Below are 23,776 nucleotides of genomic sequence, written 5' to 3' on the forward strand. Positions count from 1 at the left end.
CATGGTACCAAAGTGGTGACCGTACACTGTCGCGTAATAATTTGAAATTTAGTGGGACCTAGATGAGTCTGCATACGGTGAGTGGCGCGACGTCGCGGTAGTCAATTGTTTGTTGAGTTCAGAACACTTATATACTTATATTAAGGCCGTGTTCTGGGACACGCGGGGCGTCAAGCGTTTTCTCCGTGCATGAAGAGGTGGTTGGCGCGTCAAACGACGCGCGCAGTTCAGTTACATAGCGGTTCTTGACACGTCACCCGCCGCGTCACCTATACCACGTTGCGCGCCGCGTTGCACGCCGCGGCGTCACCCATGTGACGCTATAATTCAAACATACGCCTGCAAAAACGCTTCTCCGTGAACGCTTAGTACAATACAATACAAATACACTTTATTGCACCAAAATAAAAATAAATAATTACAAAAAGCAAACATACATTGTCAAACGTTTGTTTTTCCGGCAGCTCGCGCCCCTCAACGCGGCCTAACACGCGTTTAAGGCTCCTTGTAAATACGCCTTTATACAGCGCCCAAAATGCAGCGTACTGGGCACGCGCCTCTGACGCCTGTAACTACTCCCTTACAAGGAGTCGAAATGGCCACATCAAAGCAATTATGCAATTTGACATTTGCGCACATACCTACAAGTGCACAATGTCAACAAACGCCAAATAGCAATATTGCTTTTTAAGTGAATTTCTTCAATGTGGCCTTTTTAACCCCCCAGTTCAAAGTTAAGATGTATCATATATTGCTATCTATGATTTTTAGATTCTAGCCAGTCCACTCCGAACATTGCGTGGAATATGTGGTTTAGGGAATGTACTTACTATAAAGGATCCCTTCTCAGTGTAATAAAAAGCGAGTGGTTTTTAATATTGTATTTTCATAATTGCGAAATTGTGCTCTAAAATAGTGTCTCATAAATGATTTGTAAAGTTATTAAACAAAAGTAAGTTCTTATTTAAAATGATTTTAGTAACGAAGTGGCACCTAAATGTATCTTGCAATGCAAGTTTTTTATACTCGTATCTTCTAGACACCGAGCGCACCGAATTGTACTTCATGAGAATGGTAATAACCGTAATTTTGCAGTGTTATCAGAAAATGCTTACCTTTGCGTTTGCACTGACTTTCGGATGCTAAAGTCATCTGGGGGTTTGAAAAGGCCACATTAAGCAATTTATTTAAAAAAGCGATATTGCTATAATGCTATTGTCGGTATTGCGTACTATTTTTTGATTAGCTAGAGAATCATGCGCAAGGTTAGCTAAGGCGTGTTATATGCGAAATGTCAAATTGCAATATCGCTTTATAAGATGAATTGCTTCAATGTGGTCTTTTTGATCCCTGGATGTTGCGTAGTCTTGTTTACGAAGGCTCTTAGTCCAATTCGGTAACCCTCGGCCCCCCACCAGAGCTCGGCCGTCGCGCCTGTGCGCAGCTGGGTCCGCCTCCTCCTAATGCTCCATGCAGCTTCATCATGGCCGGCTGGCACACCGCCTGAGCTGCCTTCAAGTGCTGCTCCAACTCGCCTATGGACGCATCGGGGTTCTGCTCCAACCAACGCAGTTGGTTGCTGCATTCCGTGAACACTTCGTTCTTCTCCTGGTCTGAGAGTCGGCTGCTTGCGTTTTCAGTCAGATGAGGTAGTGATCAATAGCCATCTCGCAAAGAACATTAGCTTCGAATTACAGAAGTGAGTTTCAAAATCGATGCATTGCACGAAGGAATATCGATCTGTCTTGAAGCCGAATGCCTTTGGGTGGCGTCAGAACTCTGGGATTTGGGTTAGGTATATTTTTTATTTTCTTTGAGAATAATTTGAGTCGCCACAATTATTTTTTGTCCACATATAATTAGATAGCAAAGTACTTACAGTTTTGCATCCAAACACGTAGCCCTCCAATTGATTTCTCGTTTCAACTTTCTTCTTAACGGTTTCGTCTTCTGCTTTGAATTTCTCAGCATCAGCAAGCATTTTCTCAATATCTTTCTTCGACAGTCTGCCCTTGTCGTTGGATATAGTGATGTGTTCTGAACGCCCAGTGCTTTTATCTTGAGCACTCACTTTCAGAATGCCATTGGCGTCAACATCAAAGGTAACCTGCGAATATTTTATGACTAATTACTTCATTTGCTAGTGTGCTAGAACGTACAACGTTTAATATCTGAGCAATGTTAGACAGTAGGAAGATTTTAGGCAACAGCCTTACTTCAATTTGAGGTACCCCTCTTGGAGCTGGTGGTATTCCTGATAGATTGAAGGTTCCCAGAATATTGTTGTCTTTGGTCATCGCCCTTTCGCCTTCGTAAATCTGAAAAACCTTTAATTAAAGATTACTCTTATTTCGATTGGTTTATACGAAAATAGGTACTTGTACACACAAAATTACTTTAAAATTGCTACGAAATGGTTCTCTCTTACCTGGATCGTAACAGCAGGCTGGTTGTCAGCGTAGGTAGTGAAGATTTGTTTCTGATATGTCGGAATCCTAGTGTTTCTCTCGATAAGTCGTGTCATGACACCTCCTGCAGTTTCAATTCCCAGCGAAAGTGGCGTCACGTCAACAAGTAGCACGTCCTGTATCCTAGTGTCCTTGGATCCTGATAGGATAGCGGCTTGAACAGCCGCACCGTACGCTACAGCTTCATCAGGATTTATGGACAAATTCAAGGTCTTTCCACCAAAAAACTCCTGCAACAGGAGTTTGGCCTGTTCAAGGAAACTGGTAAGTTGAACTACACATATGTATTAGAATTAAGGTTATTTACCTGTAGTATCCTTTGGATTTTCGGAATACGTGTGGATCCACCAACCATAACAACGTCATTAATCTCCCTTGTATTCAATTTAGCATCCTTCAATGCCTTTTCAACGGGAGCTATTGTTTGACGAAACAAATCCGAGCATAATTCTTCAAAACGTGCTCGTGTAATCTTTGAATAGAAGTCAACTCCTTCGTGCAATGCATCGATTTCTAAACTCGCTTCTGTACTCGAGGATAATGTTCTTTTGGCCCTTTCACAAGCCGTTCGAAGTCTTCTTACAGCTTTCGGGTTATCTCTTATATTCTTTTTAAATTTCCTTTCAAACTCCTGAGCAAAATGTTCCACCATTCTGGTGTCAAAGTCTTCACCACCAAGATGCGTATCACCTGATGTAGATCTGACTTCGAACAGGGAGCCTTCTGCAATTTGCAATACTGAAACGTCAAATGTTCCGCCTCCAAGGTCATAAATCAGAACGTTCTTTTCTCCTGTTAAGTTTTTGTCTAAGCCGTAAGCTAATGCTGCAGCCGTTGGTTCGTTTATGATCCTGAGGACGTTTAGCGCAGCGATTTGACCAGCGTCTTTGGTTGCTTGGCGCTGCGAATCGTTGAAATATGCTGGTACTGTTATTACAGCATCTTTCACGGTGCCTCCAAGGTACGCTCCAGCTGTATCCTTCATTTTTGTCAAGACCATCGATGATATCTCTTCAGGGGAGAATTTTCTGGTTTGACCTTTATATTCTACGACTATTTTGGGTTTACCACCATCGTTTTGTACGACAAAAGGCCATGACTTCATATCTCGTTGGACGAAAGGATCGTCGAATTTTCGTCCAATCAATCTTTTTGCATCAAAGACGGTATTTTTGGGATTGATTGCTACCTGGAAAATACGTTTTCTTTATATTATTCGCAAAATAGAAACAATCTATCTTGTTTCTATATTGCGCGTTAGTTAATTTAATGATACTGTTAAAATCTTTCTATGAGGACGCTGCTATTCGATTTGCCTTGTATTGTAAACCGTCACATGCTACGCTTCAATGGATATTTCCAATGTTCACAATAAAATGGGACTGTGTGGAGCAAATTGCGACAAAGTTTCATAAGAGCGCTCTAAGTTTTAATGGTTCCTTACAGCTCTCGCCTGTTCTGTTTGAATTGAAAGGGAACTGTTTAATAAGTTTCAGGCTTTCATTGAAGCACTATATTGAATAGTAAAGTTGTACTGTCAATGGCACACTGCAGTACGAATCGATAGCTTCTAGCAAGATAACTTAATACAAGTCAAGTTTGTTGAGTTTAGTACAATATTAGCTTTTGCTCTTTAGATTTGATTTAATCTAAATAGATACTAGTATGTGGGTCTACTGTATTCACCATGTCCTTCCAAATGTGAAGAATTACATTTGGGCGTTAGGATAATAATCTTTTGCCGTACGGTTCATCACATTCATTTGGGACAAATATTCTTCTCAACAAAAAAAACAAGACCTCGCAAGTTGTCACATACAGGCTCTTTAATTATTTCGCGTTCGCGTTAAAAATTCGGAAGTGCTTAGGTGTTTTTGTCGACAATTAGATAATAATTAGATAATGGCCCCGATTCCTGCAGACACCGCCTAATTTTATTTAAAGTTATATCCGTCATTTTCATATCCGTCGAAAAGGAAAGGGACGGATGATTCACAGCTCTTAATTTTAGGAAGAATGAGTAAATGAATGTGTCGGGTTATTGACAGATGTAAAATTTTTAGACGGTTGGTTTAGATTTGTGCTTAAAATTGACGTGTGTTCCATAAATTTTATGCTTGTCGATTACCCGTCCCTTTCCTTTTCGGCGGATAAGAAAATGACAGATATAACTTAAAATAAAATTAGATGGTATTTACAGGAATTAGCACCATTGACTTGTTATTCTGCTTACTTTGATAGGGAAACGGGTCTTCTTCTATCGCGTGGGTTGTGAGGTGGAGTACCAACCTCATCAACCCTGGTGTCAGGGTTACTAATGAGCCGCCAAAGGCCCCTGACATGGCTCATGTAACGAATACTTACTTGCCTTCCGAAGCACGGATCATCTTACTTTCGGGCAATCACGTGATCCTGTAATATCCTAACCAAACTAGGGACCACAAAGTAATTTTTGTGATATGTCCCCACCGAGAATCGAACTCAGGACCTCCGGATCGTGAGCCCAACGCTCAACCACTGGACCATTGAGGCCGTTAAACGGGTGTGACTAATGAACGTGTACCTATTGTAAGTTATTATGAGCAAACCTGGTTCTTAGCAGCATCGCCGATCAGTCTCTCGGTGTCGTTGAAGGCTACATAGGAAGGCGTGGTCCTGTTACCCTGGTCGTTGGCGATGATCTCCACCTTGCCATTCTGGAACACTCCCACGCAGGAGTACGTTGTGCCCAGGTCTATGCCCACCGCTGGGATTGCCATTGCTTGTCAAATGCTAGGAAAATATATATTTAATTAGGTATTTTTAAGGTAACCCAGTTGGAAGAACGTTTGACTCCCACTGTGAGGTTGTAGGTTCGCATCCCAAGACGGGCTTAACCAAATTTTTGAATTCACGTTTGGAACTTTTATGTTAAACAGCGGTGAAGGAAAACATCATGACGAAACCAACATTCTGAGTTCAGTCCTTGTCGCAAACCACACGGGAGAAGTATTGTAGCTTTCCATCAAACACGAGAAAGACAATCGATTATATTAAGTACTTCTAGAACATGCACTGTATATGATGATTGGTGGATGCGAAGAACAGTGGCGGCCCTAGGGTGGTGCGAGGTGTGCCACTGAACTGGGCGCCTAAATTGGGGCGCCAAAATCAACCAAGACTGGTTCAACCTGGCCGCAAACTAACTTCATCGGGTTAGATTGCGGCCACATTGAAACTCATACCAGTTGGTCGTAAACAACATTAAAAAAAAATTTAAATATGTAAATTTCGGTGGCCGTTAACTAATCGAAACATTTTGTATTTTAAGGGGCTGAGGGGTGCCACTATGAGGTTTCGCACCACCTAAATATTTTGTTAGGGTCGCCACTGATGAAGAATAGCTATCAGGAAAGGCGGCCTTCGGCTCAACAATAGAACTTCAATGAACTTCAATGGCTGAGGACTGTTACTATCTTCTTATCGTGTGGGTTGTGAGGTGGATTACCAACCTCATCAACCCTGGTGTCAGGGTTACTATTGAGCCGCCAAAGGCCCCTGACATGGCTCACGTTACGATTACTCACTTACATCAGTAAATAGTAACCGGGACCAACGGCTTAACGTGCCTTCCGAAGCACGGATCATCTTACTTTCGGACAATCAGGTGATCAGCCTGTAATGTCCTAACCAAACTAGGGATCACAAAGTGATTTTTGTCATATCTCCCCACCGGGATTCGAACCCAGGGCCTCCGGATCGTGAGGTCTACGTCGTGAGACCAACGCTCAAACACTGGCCGTACTGTTACTATAGTAACATGTTCATACATCAAGGGTGAGGGTCGTTGGTCCACACGAGATAAAAATACAAGGAAGTTTTCGTGCTCTAAAATTATGCAAAGCCTTGGCCGAAACGCATTGGGCAGAGGGTTTACCATTTACAAATACAACAAAGTGAGTTCCTTTCAGAAGAAAAAAACTATAATATTTACCCTACAAAATGGGAGTATTAAAAGGGCTTTCCCTTAAAATATAACGGAAACGAAAGGTGAAGGCAAAGGCCGATATTCCTTTTAGGGCCATTAGGGATGCTTTACTGAGCGCAATTGGGAACCTAATTAACTAATTACACTTTGCCTCATAGGCGCCTCAATGTGTGTTCATATGAGAAGGGGAAATGTCCAGGGAGAGTTGAGTTTTAAGAAACTATGTGGGTATTTTTTTTTGTTAATAAAGAGTGAAAAGCCAGTGATTTCTAGTATGTCACCAAATTACATTAACATTCCTTATTTCTTTTTGACGTGACTTATTGTAGATTTATTTGTAGATTTGTAGTCATCCCGTGATCATGGCACTTGCAACAGTGTCGAAATATCGGGAGTCTCATATCCCCATTTAAACGCGGTAAGAACCCGTTATTATGTGTTTTAATTATTGTACTTGGCCGGAGAAATGGGGAGCACTGAGGGCTCTCACCCGGTTGTCATTAACATTCCAGAACATTATAATTATTATTTAAATTCAAAAATATGTTAATTCAGTAGGTAACATAGTTACACTTTGAATCGCCATTTTTTGCATAATGAACTTCTCATCCGCCTTAAAGTACTGCAGCTTCTCACAACCTGTATAGCCGGGGAAAAGAAGCTGCGAGAAAACCTCGCACAGGGCCCTACAACGTTCTTTTCAAAATAAACATAAAATATTGTTACACTAATTAGTAATTTGGCTGCCTAATATTAGTTCCCAGACAGTTAATCCCATGCATTCATCTTCTAGATAATCACTAATATTGTAATAAAATATCAAGTATTCTTCTACTTTGAACAGAGGTACCTACCTATCGGTCGTCAGATAATATTGCCCGGGGGAATCAGACTGTGCTACTTACTTACCAGAATTTATTACAATACAATACAATACAAATACACTTTATTGCACCAAAATAAAAATAAATAATTACAAAAAGTCTCTTAACTAAGTACATGGCAAATGGCGGCCTTATCGCTTAAAGCGATTTCTTCCAGACAACCATAAGGTGAGGAAACATGTAAAAAAGAAAATTGAAAGACTGCGGGTACAAACTATAAGTACAACTTACTAATAAATACATGAAAATAAATATATAACATACTTACAATTATATATACCTAACCTATATACATAATCTAACAAATATACCTACTTATATAAATAGTACACACAAAATACCTAATAATAAGCAACTCAAGAGCTTCAGAATATAAACTATCAATGCAAAGCACAATAATTTTATCGTACCATTCGCCGTGAAAATAAATACAAAAATACACTTCATTGCACACAACATACAAAACAAGTTTTACACACATGAAGGAAAGATACAGTACAATCTGGCGGCTTTATTGATAAGCAGCAATTTCTTCCAGGCAACCAGTATTAAAGAGTTGGTACCTAAGTATACATAACATAGCATCACGCCTATATCCTCGAAGGGATAGGCATATACACCCACACCTCGCCAGCTATGTTCAAGTCCCATTTAGGTAAGTACGTTATGCATAGATGTTATGTCGCAATGACCATGTTTTATGGACTGAATTCCGTCACGGACTGTCCATTTTTGGCTTTAAAAGGGAAAACGTTTTTAACCGATTTCGGCTCCTCACTGTAGTATGTAAACATTAAATTCGTAAGTATGTTTATATAGTTACCTACCTGCCGTCCTAAACTGCCAAAACAAATTACACAAATAAAGTCTCCTGAATTTATATGTCCAATAATGCCGTTCCACTCGAGTTTTCTGATCGAACTATAGCGACACAATAGTCAGTCTACACAGTACACAATGATAGGTACCTACATAGATATAAGTATACAAGTTCAAAAGCTTTGTCAGATTGAAATAGGTATTTACATCGCGAACATTGGAATTTGTATTGCGCTTGTGCTATATTGCCATAGATCCGTGTTGCTCTATGTATATTGCACACAATACATGTAGGGTTGTCACGGTGTCACGTTCTTATCACGCGAATCAAATAGGTTGTACTTACTAGGGTAAATAAAACGGTATATAGAAATAAAACCAAGTTTATTGGCATTAAATCCCTAGCAAGTACATAGATCGGATCTCTGGGTCGCAGGTAATTTGATACTGGCTGAGCACCCTTGGTGCAGTAGGAAAACTACCACTTCCCTGTAACTCTTCCCACGACGACACGGGGTACACCGGCGCGCGCAGCAGGGCAGCAGAAACGGTGGGGTAAGTACAGGACCGAAAGTGGATCCAGCGGGTTGTAGAACCCGAAAGGTGAAGCGGTAGAGGTAAGTACAGGACCGGTAGTGGGTCCTGCGGTTGTAGAACTCGAAGGGTGAACCCTGGAACCCGGAATTAGTCATTTCAAGAATTGTCCGAATTCCCAGTCTGACTGCCACATGCCGATTCCTTAGCTTGATTGAAGATGGGAAGTGGATAGCAAGCAAGCTTAGCAATCTAAGATGTGGCTGTCAGCAAATTACACACAATAAAAGTGAATTTAGCAAAATAAATTTAGAAAAAGAACAAAGAACAAGATAAATTTATGGTAGGTAGTTGTTTTAAAAAACTATCTAAAAAAATAGTAAAATTGAATATTTTAAGCTGAATAATTTTAATAGCAACGATATTAAACGTATTTTGTACATTAATATTGTTCCATTTAAGAATTATTTAAACAAGGAAAGTACTTAGGTACAAAGATAACTTTAAGTTGGTTAAGTAGAATTAATTTAGAAAAATTGACAATTTAAATGTTGTTTTGAACATAAAAGATTGCTAATTATGATATAAAATAAGCACTAAAGCGTGAAAATACATTTACACGATGATTATGAAAAATGACAGTCATGCAATGAACAAAGAAAGCATGTACTAGTCTACGTTGATATTTAAACTAATAAAAATAGTAATTGCTACACTTACCCAATTAATGGGGATAACACAACACTATAAATTATTATATCGTAGACAAAATTAGTAAAAAAACGTATTTAAAAAATATACGAGTAATCGAGGTGTTCTCGCTACAAAGGCAGAAGGATTGTGTCGAACATCCGACCGGAAGAGTAACGGCTCGGCTGTGGAATGTAGGTACGGCTACCTACGCAATGTGATAATTATTAAAGTCGTACAATATTAACGGATTTATTTTGTAAATAGCTATGTTTTGTTAAATTAATTAGTATAAGTTTATTTATGTAATAATATTTTAGTTTTAAGCAGTAGTTTTTAAGTGTTTTCAATGATAACTTTTTGATAGTTCCTAACAGAAAAACAAGAGCAATTACACTCAGTAGTAAAACGCGGCAGGCGTTACATACCCCCCTTTTTTGGGTAGGATTTTCGCTAAGAAAATCCGCTGACTAAAATGTAAGCTAGTCTGTCCTTCTTACTATTGACCATTCTAAAAATTACGTGGTACACATTCATTTCAACCCTTCCATTCACCCCCCTACTTTCTTTCATCCCTTTCACACACAAACAGTTATCTTATTTCGTTTTAAGTGACTGCGTCCTTTCCAAAAAGAGTACTAGACTTTTAACCGCAGCTTAGTACTCACACGTAATCAATAGGAGATTTAAGGTAACCGTTTTTTTTTTTTCTTTTTATAGTATAATTTTCTTATCTTCGGGGTAGGGCCGAAGATAAAATAAATAGAATGTCCTAGGGGTAGGGCCTGGAGATTCAATATTTTTTTTTGTAAAAAAAAAAATTAGAAATACTATATATAAGTAAATATATTTAAGACGGTAGGTAGTTTTAGTAAGTAAGACATTGTTTTAGGCTAGTTTTGGATTTTTTAGTATAGTTTTAGTAAGTGTAGTTTTAGTTTTTTTTTTTTTTTTTTAAGGTAGTATGTAAGGTATTTTTAGAGAATATTAGAAGATATTAGAAGACGCATGCCATGCTCAAGATTTAAGTTTTTGGCAGGCCTAAGGCGTTTGATGGTATTACACATCAATCTCTTGACTGACTCTTACAGTCTGCTCGAGAATTAGTAAGCAGCTGGGGGATTCTATGTTTTTCTCTCACTTCCATCCCAGCAAGGAAGTTTTGTAAATATAGAAAGTTTTATTTTAGTTAGGTAAAAGTTTAGATATAATTATTTAGAATAGTTTGTAAGTTTAATATCCTTGACATGCCATGTACCTCTTCATAAAGGAGTTCATCTTTCTGAAGTGATAAATATTTGATTGGACGAGACATCTCTATTACTTTATGTTTTAATTGTAATTAGTTTAATTGAATAGTTATTTTTTGAGTAAGTGTTGCAAGTACCTGAAGTCTTAATAACTAAAACACAACAAACGGCAGAAGGAAAATAACAAGAAAACAAATGCTACTATCAAAAGTACACAACAATTAAAACACAGGGATAGACAGAGGTTGGCAGTGCAAAATCAAAGATTTCCTTCTGTGCGATGTGGTAGGTTCGATTTTGAGTTTTTAATTGTATGCAATCACCTTGAAAGAGAAATAGTAAGGTATTCCCACAAAGCAACCACAGCACACAAAAGTTGCAGTTACAATTCACTTAGAGCTAGACAAAATAATCAGACCAACACCAAAGATGACCAAAAATGCTAAAACCAGCAAAAAGGATACTCAGCTCAGTATTTCCTTAGTTGGGCGCCATTGTCACGTTCTTATCACGCGAATCAAATAGGTTGTACTTACTAGGGTAAATAAAACGGTATATAGAAATAAAACCAAGTTTATTGGCATTAAATCCCTAGCAAGTACATAGATCGGATCTCTGGGTCGCAGGTAATTTGATACTGGCTGAGCACCCTTGGTGCAGTAGGAAAACTACCACTTCCCTGTAACTCTTCCCACGACGACACGGGGTACACCGGCGCGCGCAGCAGGGCAGCAGAAACGGTGGGGTAAGTACAGGACCGAAAGTGGATCCAGCGGGTTGTAGAACCCGAAAGGTGAAGCGGTAGAGGTAAGTACAGGACCGGTAGTGGGTCCTGCGGTTGTAGAACTCGAAGGGTGAACCCTGGAACCCGGAATTAGTCATTTCAAGAATTGTCCGAATTCCCAGTCTGACTGCCACATGCCGATTCCTTAGCTTGATTGAAGATGGGAAGTGGATAGCAAGCAAGCTTAGCAATCTAAGATGTGGCTGTCAGCAAATTACACACAATAAAAGTGAATTTAGCAAAATAAATTTAGAAAAAGAACAAAGAACAAGATAAATTTATGGTAGGTAGTTGTTTTAAAAAACTATCTAAAAAAATAGTAAAATTGAATATTTTAAGCTGAATAATTTTAATAGCAACGATATTAAACGTATTTTGTACATTAATATTGTTCCATTTAAGAATTATTTAAACAAGGAAAGTACTTAGGTACAAAGATAACTTTAAGTTGGTTAAGTAGAATTAATTTAGAAAAATTGACAATTTAAATGTTGTTTTGAACATAAAAGATTGCTAATTATGATATAAAATAAGCACTAAAGCGTGAAAATACATTTACACGATGATTATGAAAAATGACAGTCATGCAATGAACAAAGAAAGCATGTACTAGTCTACGTTGATATTTAAACTAATAAAAATAGTAATTGCTACACTTACCCAATTAATGGGGATAACACAACACTATAAATTATTATATCGTAGACAAAATTAGTAAAAAAACGTATTTAAAAAATATACGAGTAATCGAGGTGTTCTCGCTACAAAGGCAGAAGGATTGTGTCGAACATCCGACCGGAAGAGTAACGGCTCGGCTGTGGAATGTAGGTACGGCTACCTACGCAATGTGATAATTATTAAAGTCGTACAATATTAACGGATTTATTTTGTAAATAGCTATGTTTTGTTAAATTAATTAGTATAAGTTTATTTATGTAATAATATTTTAGTTTTAAGCAGTAGTTTTTAAGTGTTTTCAATGATAACTTTTTGATAGTTCCTAACAGAAAAACAAGAGCAATTACACTCAGTAGTAAAACGCGGCAGGCGTTACAACGGGTAAGATATTTTTAAAAACAGCAAACAAAACAACGGTTTTCATAAACAGCGCAACGCGGACATAGAATGAAAAGTACCTACTTAGTACTGCGTAGAACGGTAAATCTCCGCCCCGCGCCAATTCGTATCGAGCTAAATTTACCTCACCCCCTCTTACTGGGTCTTACTGTAAGCCTAAGTGTAGTCCTTAGCGGCTAAAGGCGGCGGTATACGGTCTTCTATCGTGTGGGTTGTGAGGTGGATTACCAACCTCATCAACCCTGGTGTCAGGTTTATTATTGAGGCGCCAAAGGACCCTGATATGGCTCATGTAATGACTATTTACTTACATCAGTAAGTAGTAACCGGGACCAACGGCTTAACGTGCCATCCGAAGCACGGATCATTTTACTTTTTGGACAATCAGGTGATCAGCCTGTAATGTCCTAACGAAACTAGGGATCACAAAGTGATTTTTGTGATATGTCGCCACCGGGATTCGAACTCGGGACCTCCGGATCGTGAGGTCTACGCTCAACCACTGGACCATGCAGGCCGTTGGCATACGGTAAGAATGATTTTTTTGTATAGAGTGTCCGGGGTTGGACGCGGATTGCATTTGATAGAATTGATGGCAAATATTAGTCTTTGTAATTTGGCTTGCTATTGTAATTTAGGTTTTAGTTCTCCTATTTGAGCAAAATCAAACGAACAGCAAGCAAACTAACAAACAAACAAGCAAACTTCGTGAACAAAAATGTACTTCATTCCAGGCATGTCGCAAAACTTGTTAATCTATCATACTAATAAATGGGAAACTCTTGAACCCTGTCACATTTTGCGTGAATCACACTTGACTGGTTTTAAAATATGATCTCAACTTTTTTGCTACGTTGCACGTTCACAGTTTATTACCCTACTGTCGGAATCACAGAAAAATTGCAGAAAATAATATTTTCTCAGACACTATTACTTAGGTCGTGAGCTTCAGAGAGAAATAAGTTTGAAATTCAGATTCAGTGCATCATACAGTTCCGTTTATTATCAGAGAGGGGAAGACAGTACCACATTTCACCTCGTTAGAAAAGTTGCAGCATAGATCTTCTTCTGTCGTGTGGGTTGTGAGGTGGATTACCAACCTCATCAACCCTGGTGTCAGGGTTATTATTGAGCCACCAAAGGCCCCTGACATGGCTCATGTAACGACTATATACTTACATCAGTAATAACCGGGACCAACAGCTTAACTTGCCTTCCGAAGCACGTATCATCTTACTGTCGGACAATCAGGTGATCAGCCTGTAATGTCCTAACCAAACTAGGGATCATAAAGTGATTTTTGTGATATGTCGTCACCGGGATTCGAACCCGGGGCCTCCGGATCGCGAAACCAACGCCCAACCACTGCACCACAGAGGCCGTTGCCACAGAGGCATAGGACTAAAGATAAATACAGTCATGAGCAATATCATGTACCCAATTTAGAACCCTGTCGCTCTATCATATTTGTCATTTAATGAGACTTACGGTTCAATTTGTCAAAAAAGTTAATGTGACATGGTTTCAAAGTGTATACATATTAGTACTCGTGACCGTACTACTAGATCCTTGCTTTGACTTTTTTCTCGTTATTTCCCAACCCTGGAAACCATCTCGCTACTGTGTTTTGTAACAACGTAAAAGGTAATCGCCTCAACGTGAAGTATTATTTTCATAACAAACGTACATACAGGTGTTAGTGACATTCTATATCTTTAAGATGGAAAATTCTACTTGATATTATCTCAGAATGATGAGCTGAATCATCCCCCTCTGTATTCGTTACGATGTCATTTACACCCCTTACAAGTACGTACAGATAGCCATACAAGTACTTACGGGTTTTAGTGACACGGCACCGTAACGAATACTGAATTCTAAGGTAATATCAAGTGGAATTTCCTGTCGAAAAATTCATAAAAATTTAGTGCTTTTTTAATTATTTTCAGTTCCTTACTTTTGCGACGGAAAATTCCACTTGATATTATCAACTCAAAATCATGGTCTGAAACATCCCTTAGTTTTCTTTACGATGCTACTAACACCCTTTATATATTAACCTTATAACTAAGTATAGAACAATTCATAACTTTATTACAAATTATAATACCAACCTGAAATATTCTGGACTAACTTGATTAACTCCCATAATGTTCACGTTGCAGGCATGTGTTTCACACGTTAATTTTACATTATCACGATGAATTTTGGCTGAAATATTGCCGTTGGGTTTGTTGACGTTTCGGTTATAATTCTGAAGTTTGACGTTGGTAAGATGACGGTGTCAACATGTGGAAAAGATTGAAGAAGTTTTATTTTCTTTGCTTAATGCTGCCAGAATTTAGATTCTAATAAAAAGGCAATGCATTTCATAGTATGTAAGGTATCCCAAGCCTTTGCTCGGTAAGGCGCTGTCTCCACGAGCGAAAGAATCGCGGCGATTTAATCGTCGTGAGTCGTGACATGTATTTTTGTACATTCTCCTTGGAGCCGTCTCCATACGGTGATACTATAGCGGCGATGCGGCGAGTGGCAATGAGCGCGCGAAACGTCGTTACATTGCCGCAAGCTCGTCGCGACTAGCAGCGGACCCGCCAGGCGCTCGTGGAGCTCTCGCAGCGAGCGGTGGACGCGCATGACGGACGCGCGTGGCGGACGCGCGTGGCGGACGCGCGTGGCGGATGCGCTGTCAAACGCAGCGTCAATTCAGCTTTTCCCTTTTTAATAACAATAACTGCATATTCACTAGAGTACTTGCACAAACACCCCACAACACTACATCTATCATCACTAATTTAAGCGCCACGCTCTTGTCAGTGCAGCATTCTCCATTCTGGTCTATCAAAGACTAATTCCTTCACTTCCTTATAAGACACGACGTTCGCCTTCTCTTTAATCTGTCACTCTTTCCTTGTAGCTTCCCTTCTATGATGTTTTTAATAAATTCGTCGTGTCTTATTAAGTGTCCAATCATCTTGCTTCTTCTGTCCTCAATAACTCTCAACACATCCATAATAAAGAATTATTTTATAAACTGAGACACTACTTATTTCGCTCTCGTCTGGCACGTAACTGATTCCTGTTAACAAATAATAGCGCAATGCGTCGTCAAGGAAACGCGGCGATTCCGTTACGAGTCGTCCCGGACACGCTGCGATTCCGTTACGACTCGCGACGATACGCGGCGGAATTATCGCTTGTTCGTGAAGAAGGGCGGACTCGTCGCTATTTTCTCGCTCGTGGAGACAGCGCCTAAAGGACAACTTCGCAGAGAGAGATAGTAATATAACAAATATTTTATTGCACACAAAAAGATAAATAGAAAGAGTACAAAGCGGCTTTATTGCTAGGAATTACAGGCATGTTGTCGGTAGGGCTGGCTGAAGATGGCTATTTTCCACCGGAGTAATTCCATTTGCTTTAATCCTGACACACTTCTCTTGCTTCCTCCACATTCATTAATCGCTTCATACAAGCACGCCGGTTCAGAGTAGATCGTACTAAACCTTTTCTAAGGACATCTCCAATTTGGTCAATGTACTGTACCTACATTGACCATATTGGGGATGTCATTAGAAAAGGTTTAGTAAGTAAGGATATTAATCTGAATATTTGAACCAGCGTTTGTGTTATGAAAAGATTGGTGAATGTGGAGGAAGCAAGAAATGTGTCAAGCGAAGCAAATGGAATACCACAGTCTCTGTTTATCTTGTGAGAAATAGGCTTGAGTTTATGTGTGTATGTAAGTACTTATGTACTTTCTTATCGTAGGGAGCGACGGGTTGGTGTAGAAATGAAATCAAGCGAATAACTAAAACACCATTTATTGAGTTTTCACTAATCACCACAGTCTCTGTTTATATTGTGAGAAATAGCCCTTTATGTGTGTATGTAAGTATGTATTTTCTTATTGTAGGAAGCGACGCGTTGGTGCAGAAATGAAATCCAGCGAATAACTGAAATCCATGATTTATTGAGTTTTCACTATTTGTCACAGACAAGCGCCATCTAGCGAAAACGGGATGTAACAATTTAGCTAGCTGGCCACATATTTTATCAAAAAACAAAAGAAAAACAATAGAAACAAATGGAGTAGCAAGAACGACGCCATTTTATTTTCCCGCTCCTTATATTTATTTTATACAACCAAATATATCCAAAGCGAGCTACCTATTTCTTCACTATTATTAGTACACGCTTAAGCTAGGTACACGTTTTTATACGTATGTAAAATATTACCCACAAACAAACGTCACGGGATTGTGAAACATCCTAACACTTATCGCTTCCCTTTTTTCTTCTTCTTATTAAAATCAGGCGGATGAAATCCTCTAGCCGCCAACAACTCTTGCACGTTATGACAAGCGTAGTAAACATTGTCCATCGCTGCTTCAGTCAACATGTCAACATTGCACCTCCCTTTCGACTTCCCTTTCTTGCCGCGACCCCCACCACCCCCCTTTTTGCCCTTCTTCTTTTCTCCTCCTTCTTCTTTGTCTTTCTTCTCTTTCTTCTCTTTTTTTTCCTTTTTCTTGCCTTTACCCGGCATAGTTGGTAAAATCTTTGACTGAAAACTTGTAAAGCTTTTCAGTAACCTTGGTGATCAGTGCGTTGCTAGATGGTATCGATTAAACTTGGGTTACATCGGTTAATTGGATAGGTACTGAATGGAGAGGCAGGTACAATAGGAAAAGTTAATATCTATTATTATTATTAATAGCCCTCAATGTCCCACTGCAGGGCAAAGGCCTCTCTCCCTTTCTTCCACTCCTCTCTGTCCCCAGCATGTTCGTGCCACTGTTTCAAAAACCGGTCTAACTCGTCGCATCATCTTTTTCGTGGCCTTCCCCGACGTCTGCTGGGCACAGGCCTCCCCTCATCAACAGGAAGGGGTATGGAGCATACTCCACCACGCTGCTCCACTGCGGGTTGGTGGAGGTGTTTTTAACGGCTAATAGCCGGGAGCAATGGCTTAAATTGCGTAATATCTATTATTTACTCGTAATAATTTTCGTGCCTTCCTTTGTCGCTTTTAATTAACAATCGCAACTTGGCTGTAATATTAAAGATAATTAAATATACCTAGGTACTTAGCGCCATACGAACTCATCAAAAACCAATTATATTTATATAACATAAACTCGGCGCAGAGCGGTAAACGCGCTCGGTCTGCGATTGTTGAAGTTAAGCAACTTTCGCAAAGGCCGGTCATAGGATGGGTGACCACAAAAAAAAAGTTTTCATGTCGAGCTCCTCCGTGCTACGGAAGGCACGTTAAGCCGTTGGTCCCGGCTGCATTAGCAGTCGTTAATAACCATCAATCCGCACTGGGCCCGCGTGATGGTTTAAGGCCCGTTCTCCCTATCCATCCATAGGGAAGGCCCGTGCCCCAGCAGTGGGGACGTTAATGGGCTGATGATGATGAACATAAACGCACTACTATATCCCGATTGGGGTAGATAGAGATACATCCATCGTTCATTACTTAAGTAAGTACCTACACCTTTTGGTGAATAGGTGATGAATTACCTGTATTTACTTAATTATCTTCTTTTATATGTGACTTATTGTAGATTTGCCGCAAATAGCATTAACTACTTAGCCGGACAAATGGGGAGAGCTGAGGGCTCTAATCTGGTAAAAAAAAAATCAAACATAATCTAAATATACATATTAAATGAGTAGGCTACTCATACTTATCGTTCTCCTGCCATTATCCACCTCTTCTTCTTCTTCTTCTTTGCCTCTAGGTGTGGGCTGCACAACATGTACCTATTCCTCTTCCATTCATTTCAGTCAGTCGTCATCTCAGTACTCACACCTTTCACACACATATCCTTCTTTACACAATCCATTCACTCTTTCTTGGGTCGTCCCCTACCCCTTTATCCATCCACATTCATACTCATAACTTTCCTCGTTATGCCTTTCACCCCTTCTCATTACATGCCCAAACCATGCCAACCTGTTGCTCCTCCATTTCTCACTAACCAGCCTATTTTCAGGCTTTATTACCTACATATACAGCCTATTATACGTCCCACTGCTGGGCACAGGCCTCCCCTCAATCAACCGGAGGGGGTATGGAGCATACTCCACCACGCTGCTTCACTGCGGGTTGGTGGAGGTGTTTTTACGGCTAATATCCGGGACCAACGGCTTAACGTACCCTCCGAAGCACGGAATCATCTTACTTTTTTCGGACAAACAGGTGATTAAAGCCTGAAAAGTCCTTACCAAACAAATGATCGTCACAAAGTGATTTCGACAATGTCCCCATCGGGAATCGAACCCGGACTTCCAGATCGTGAGCCTAACGCTCACACTCACTCACTCGCTTATATTGTATTTTGGAATAATTATACTTACCCGAATCATTGATTTACCAATCTATGACCCGAGTAATGAGAAAATAGGTAATTATCACGTTAAAGCTATACAACGCCATCTACATTGTTTTTTTTTTTTTTTTTTTTTTTTTTTCCTAATACCCCTGCCGCACAGGATAGGCAGATCTATCTCTTATGTCTATTCTGCCCGCGTGGGGCCCTACGCTACGCACACTTTCATTCTGTTCCTCTATTACCATGCCAGTTCTCGCTTTTATGCCTCTCGCACTTTCATTCATCGTCTTTCATTCTTTTCATACCTAATTCCCTACTCTACTTCTTCTACAACGCCATCTACATTGTTTTTGGTGAACGTAGCCTGGAAAGTTCCTCATTCAGTATTTAGTGTTGGTAGATATTTTGTGTTGGCACAGCCTCTGTGGTCTAGTGGCTAGAGCGTTTTTTTTTTTTTTTTTTTTCTAATACCCCTGCCGCACAGGATAGGCAGATCTATCTCTTATGTCTATTCTGCCCGCATGGGGCCCTACGCTACGCACACTTTCATTCTGTTCCTCTATTACCATGCCAGTTCTCGCTTTTATGCCTCTCGCACTTTCATTCATCGTCTTTCATTCTTTTCATACCTAATTCCCTACTCTACTTCTTCTACAACGCCATCTACATTGTTTTTGGTGAACGTAGCCTGGAAAATTCCTCACTCAGTATTTAGTGTTGGTAGATATTTTGTGTTGGCACAGCCTCCGTTGTCTAGTGGTTAGAGCGTTAGGCTCACGATCTGGAGGTCCGGGTTCGATTCCCGATGGGTACATTGTCGAAATCACTTTGTGAGACTGTCCTTTGTTTGGTAAGGACTTTTCAGGCTTGAATCACCTGATTGTTCGTAAAAGTAAGATGATTCCGTGCTTCGGAGGGCACGTTAAGGCGTTCGTCCCGGCTATTAGCCGTAAAAAAACACCTCCACCAACCCGCAGTGGAGCAGCGTGGTGGAGTATGCTCCATACCCACCCCCTCCGGTTGATTGAGGGGAGGCCTGTGCCCAGCAGTGGGACGTATATAGGCAGTTTTAGATATTTATGAGATATTTTGTGTTGGCAGTTAATTAAAACGAATCAAATTTATTTAAATAACATTTGCTTTGTGCATAATTGAATGATAGCAAATAACACTGTCTACCCAGGTATGTACAAAACTAATTGGTTCGCGAATATAATTATTATCTCGTAACAATGTATAACAATTAAATTGGATACGCTAATTAATGGGCTGCCGGCAACAATTATTAGGTATACTTATATAGTAAAGGAAATAATAAATAAAAGACAAATGTAGCTAACAATAACGTATTTATTTAGGAACAAAATAATTAATAACAACAAATGCTTTTCTTAAAATACCTGAAATGTAATTAGTACAAAATGAATATTTCATTGCTATATAATATATTATTTTCTATAAAAACAGACGCATTTTTTTATTCTATCAAAATACTAACCTCATCCACCAACCTCATCAACCCTGGTATCAGTTACTATTGAGCCGCCAAAGGCACCTGACATGGCTTATGTAACGACTACTTACTTACATCAGTAGGTAGTAACCGGGACCAACGGCTTAACGTGCCTTCCGAGGCATGGATCATCTTATTTTCGGACAATCAGGTGATCAGCCTGTAATATCCTAACCAAACTATGGGTCCCGGGTGTGTTATGGAACACAAAGTAATTTTTGTGATATTTCCCCACCAGGATTCGAACCCGGGACCTGCCGATCGTGAGCCTAACGCTCAACCACTGGACCACGGAGGCCGTTACAACTATTTACGTTATTATACAGGGTGGCCCAGAAGTTCAGGTTCAAAATAACTTTTTTTTATCTTTGATTTGACTTTGATTTATCTTTGATTGAGCGGTACACAGCCTTAGGCATAGTTGTGAAGTAAAATAAAATAATTATTATGAAAGGGATAGCGTCAAAACGATTATTTCTGAAGTAAGGTAGAAAATCTAGAAAAAGGTACAAAATGGGTCATATCTCCTAAACCGTAAATAATTGCTGAATATACGTGGGGGTGTTTCTGGTAGCTAATGAGCCCCTCTATCTAATTTTTCATTTTGAACCTGAACTTCTGGGCCACCCTGTATATAACTGTGTAATATGTATGTAGCATATGTATGTATGTTGAGGTTCATCATATCCATCTTTGGACTTCGTATCAACAGTGGCTGCAAGTTGTCTTTGATTACTTGTGGCTCTGCCCACCCCATTAGGGATTACGGGCGTGAGTTTATGTATGTATGTATGTATGTAGCATGGTTCGCGATACGTTGACGTTTTTAACGAAGCGAAATACGCAGTGATATTGCGCTCAGGCTCGCATCAGCGTACGTGTTCGTGCGTACAATGCGTGGCCACGCGTTCGAAATAATATTCCGTGCGAGTGCAATGTGTCATATTATCAAGATGATACAAATTGCTTAACATGCTTTACGTGCTTCACAAAAATGTGTTTCGACGTCCTTTTATGGAATATTTTGTTCCGTTGAAAACATCTTCTGGGCAAGGAGGGAGTACCGAGCATGTGGTAGATATATGTTGTCTTCTGAGGTTCAGCACTTGTGTAAGACTTGTTTAACATTGAAATGAAACGATTTTTAATTTTTTTTTCACTGATCCGAAATACATACATACATAAACTCACGCATATATCCCACCTTTTTTTTGACGTGACTTATTGTAGATTTGCCGCAGATGGCATTAACTACTTGGCCGGATAAATGGGGAGCGCTGAAGGCTCTCACCCGGTACAACGTGAGACAACAGGCCCAGTTGGGCGCGAACCTCGGCTCAGGGCGTCGTCTGAGAGGAAAATTTTTTGTAAAGAGCTTATACCTCACCGTGGTAAGCAGAGACTATGGCGTTACATTGCTTCGATCCTGACACACTTCTATTGCTTCCTTTACATTAAAAAAAAATGCGAAATGTAACAATCGACTAAATTTTCACTGAACCCTGGCCTTTTTTGGTGAGCTGCGGCACCCATATGTATATGTATACCTTTATGTTTTCCAACTAAATATTAATGTGTGCATATTTTAATATTATAAATGTATATGTGTGTCGTAGGTTTTACCTGAATAAACCTTTTTTTATTATTACCTACTATGGTTCTTGCGCTCCTGGTAAAGGTTATTATAAAGTTAGTGATTATTTAGAAGATATGAATGCATGGGATTAACTGTCTGAGAACTGATTTTAGGCAGCTAAATTACTCAATTGTATACCAATATTTTATGTTTATTTTTTTTAAAGAACGTCTAGGGCCCTGTTGCGAGGTTTATCTTGCAGCTTCTTTTCCCCGGCTATACAGGTTGTGAGAAGCTGCAGTAGTTTTAGGCGGATGAGATGTTCGTTATGTAAAAATTGACGATTCAAAGTGTAACTATGTTATCTACTGATTTTTGACGTTGAATTTGAGTTTTTGCGTAGTTTTTGGTTAGTTGCGTATGACAGCTAGACAGAAAGATAGAATATAGCCTTGTGTTAAAGAGATGGAATGTATAATTCCGACAGCTGTCCTACGTACCATGCTGTAACGCAGAATCTATTTAATCTAGCATGTTCTTATTCATACAGTATTATTGTAGAGTGGTTCGTGCAATATGTGTTGGACTTCAGCTTGGTGGAGCACCCTGGCGCCTACCGCTGGGACCGCTGCTTCCACCCGACCGGCGTACACGATCTGAAAACACGTGAATTTGTATTGACAAAGTTTAAGAGCCGTATTTATTGATCGTTCGTTTTAAAATCGCATGTGAAAGTATACAGGGTGTTAGTGACACCATAACAGCCTTTATGTCCAGTGGTTGAGCGTTTGGCTCACGATCCGGAGTTCCCATGTTCGTATCCCAGTGAAGATCACAAAAAACCACTTTGTGAGCCCTGGTTTGGCTGATCACCCGATTGCTCGAACGTAAGATGATCCGTGTGTCCAAACATACATTTTATTTTTTAATAAAATAACGTTCTGCTCAGCCGGAAATGAAATTGGGAGGATTTATTTCTAAAACCGGAATTAATAAACGTTGAGTCTACAGTTTGATTTTGCACGTTCACCCTTTGACATTTAGCCACAGATTAGAAAGAAAAATGATACGAATATAAACTCATAACACCATACAAATCTATACTTATAATAAATCTGTAGAGAGGTCAATTCTGTACATTAAATATTTTTTCAAAATAACTATCAGGGGGTGATAAGTGATCGATACTGATGCCAAAAATGCAATCAGTAAAATTTTTGTCTGTCTGTCTGTCTGTCTGTCTGTCTGTCTGTCTGTCTGTCTGTCTGTATGTTCCTTATAGAAACAAAAACTACTGGACGGATTTTAATGAAACTTGGTACAATTATTCTTCACACTCCTGGACAGGTCATAGTATACTTTTCATCACGCTACAATCAATAGGAGCAGAGTAGTGAAGGGAAATCCTTTTGTATGAAAAATCTAAACCACTCAAGTTAGACGTTTGAAATTTGGCGTGCAAGTACCTTAGATACCGTAGAGGTGCACTAAGAAAGGAATTCCCGAAATTCCTACGGGAACGGGAATTAGCGGGAAAATCCTTTTGTATGAAAAATCTAAACCACTCAAGTTAGACTTTTGAAATTTGGCATGCAGGTACCTTAGGTACCGTGGAGGTGCACTAAGAAAGGAATTCCCGAAATTCCCACGGGAACGGGAATTAACGGGAAAATCCTTTTGTATGAAAAATCTAAACCATTCAAGTAAGATGTTTAAAATTTGGCACGCAGGTACCTTAGATACCGTAGAGGTGTACTAAGAAAGGAATTCCCGAAATTCCTACGGGAACGCGAATTAGCGGGAAAATCCTTTTGTATGAAAAATCTAAACCACTCAAGTTAGACGTTTGAAATTTGGCATGCAGGTACCA

General features: G+C 39.6%; 3 protein-coding genes across 3 annotated transcripts in view; all 3 read right to left on the minus strand.

The window, feature by feature from the left end:
- Window positions 1-1,383: 1,383 nt before the first annotated feature.
- On the minus strand, window positions 1,384-8,232 carry LOC126370368 (heat shock protein 68-like). Its single transcript, XM_050015205.1, has 7 exons — window positions 8,147-8,232; window positions 5,057-5,240; window positions 2,776-3,657; window positions 2,429-2,698; window positions 2,217-2,327; window positions 1,880-2,107; window positions 1,384-1,608 (listed from the first exon to the last, which is right to left on the minus strand). Exons 2-7 carry the CDS (start codon window positions 5,225-5,227, stop codon window positions 1,384-1,386), a joined length of 1,887 nt encoding a protein of 628 aa, XP_049871162.1. The 5' UTR covers window positions 5,228-5,240; window positions 8,147-8,232.
- An 8,366-nt stretch (window positions 8,233-16,598) lies between these two features.
- Window positions 16,599-17,022, minus strand: LOC126370330 (small lysine-rich protein 1). The gene has a single exon (XM_050015184.1). It carries the CDS (start codon window positions 17,020-17,022, stop codon window positions 16,753-16,755), a length of 270 nt encoding a protein of 89 aa, XP_049871141.1. The 3' UTR covers window positions 16,599-16,752.
- A 4,958-nt stretch (window positions 17,023-21,980) lies between these two features.
- Window positions 21,981-23,776, minus strand: part of LOC126370209 (probable 2-oxoglutarate dehydrogenase E1 component DHKTD1 homolog, mitochondrial) — a 37,904-nt gene continuing 36,108 nt past the window's right edge. The window contains exon 20 of the mRNA XM_050014993.1: window positions 21,981-22,562. Within this exon, the coding sequence (XP_049870950.1) occupies window positions 22,449-22,562 (114 nt within the window). The 3' untranslated portion in view covers window positions 21,981-22,448. The remainder of the gene's footprint in view (window positions 22,563-23,776) is intronic.

This window comes from Pectinophora gossypiella, chromosome 10 (assembly GCF_024362695.1).
Source record: "Pectinophora gossypiella chromosome 10, ilPecGoss1.1, whole genome shotgun sequence".
Lineage (NCBI taxonomy): Eukaryota > Metazoa > Arthropoda > Insecta > Lepidoptera > Gelechiidae > Pectinophora > Pectinophora gossypiella.

Excerpts from the sequence above, each read along its gene's own strand:
- LOC126370330 (XM_050015184.1), bottom strand. The coding sequence starts at position 17,022 with ATGCCGGGTAAAGGCAAGAAAAAGGAAAAAAAAGAGAAGAAAGAGAAG.
- LOC126370368 (XM_050015205.1), bottom strand. The coding sequence starts at position 5,227 with ATGGCAATCCCAGCGGTGGGCATAGACCTGGGCACAACGTACTCCTGC. Across the intron at positions 2,108-2,216 it reads GAGGGGTACCTCAAATTGAA|GTTACCTTTGATGTTGACGC; the intron begins GTAAGGCTGTTG and ends AAATATTCGCAG. Across the intron at positions 1,609-1,879 it reads ACGTGTTTGGATGCAAAACT|GAGAAGAACGAAGTGTTCAC; the intron begins GTAAGTACTTTG and ends CTCTCAGACCAG.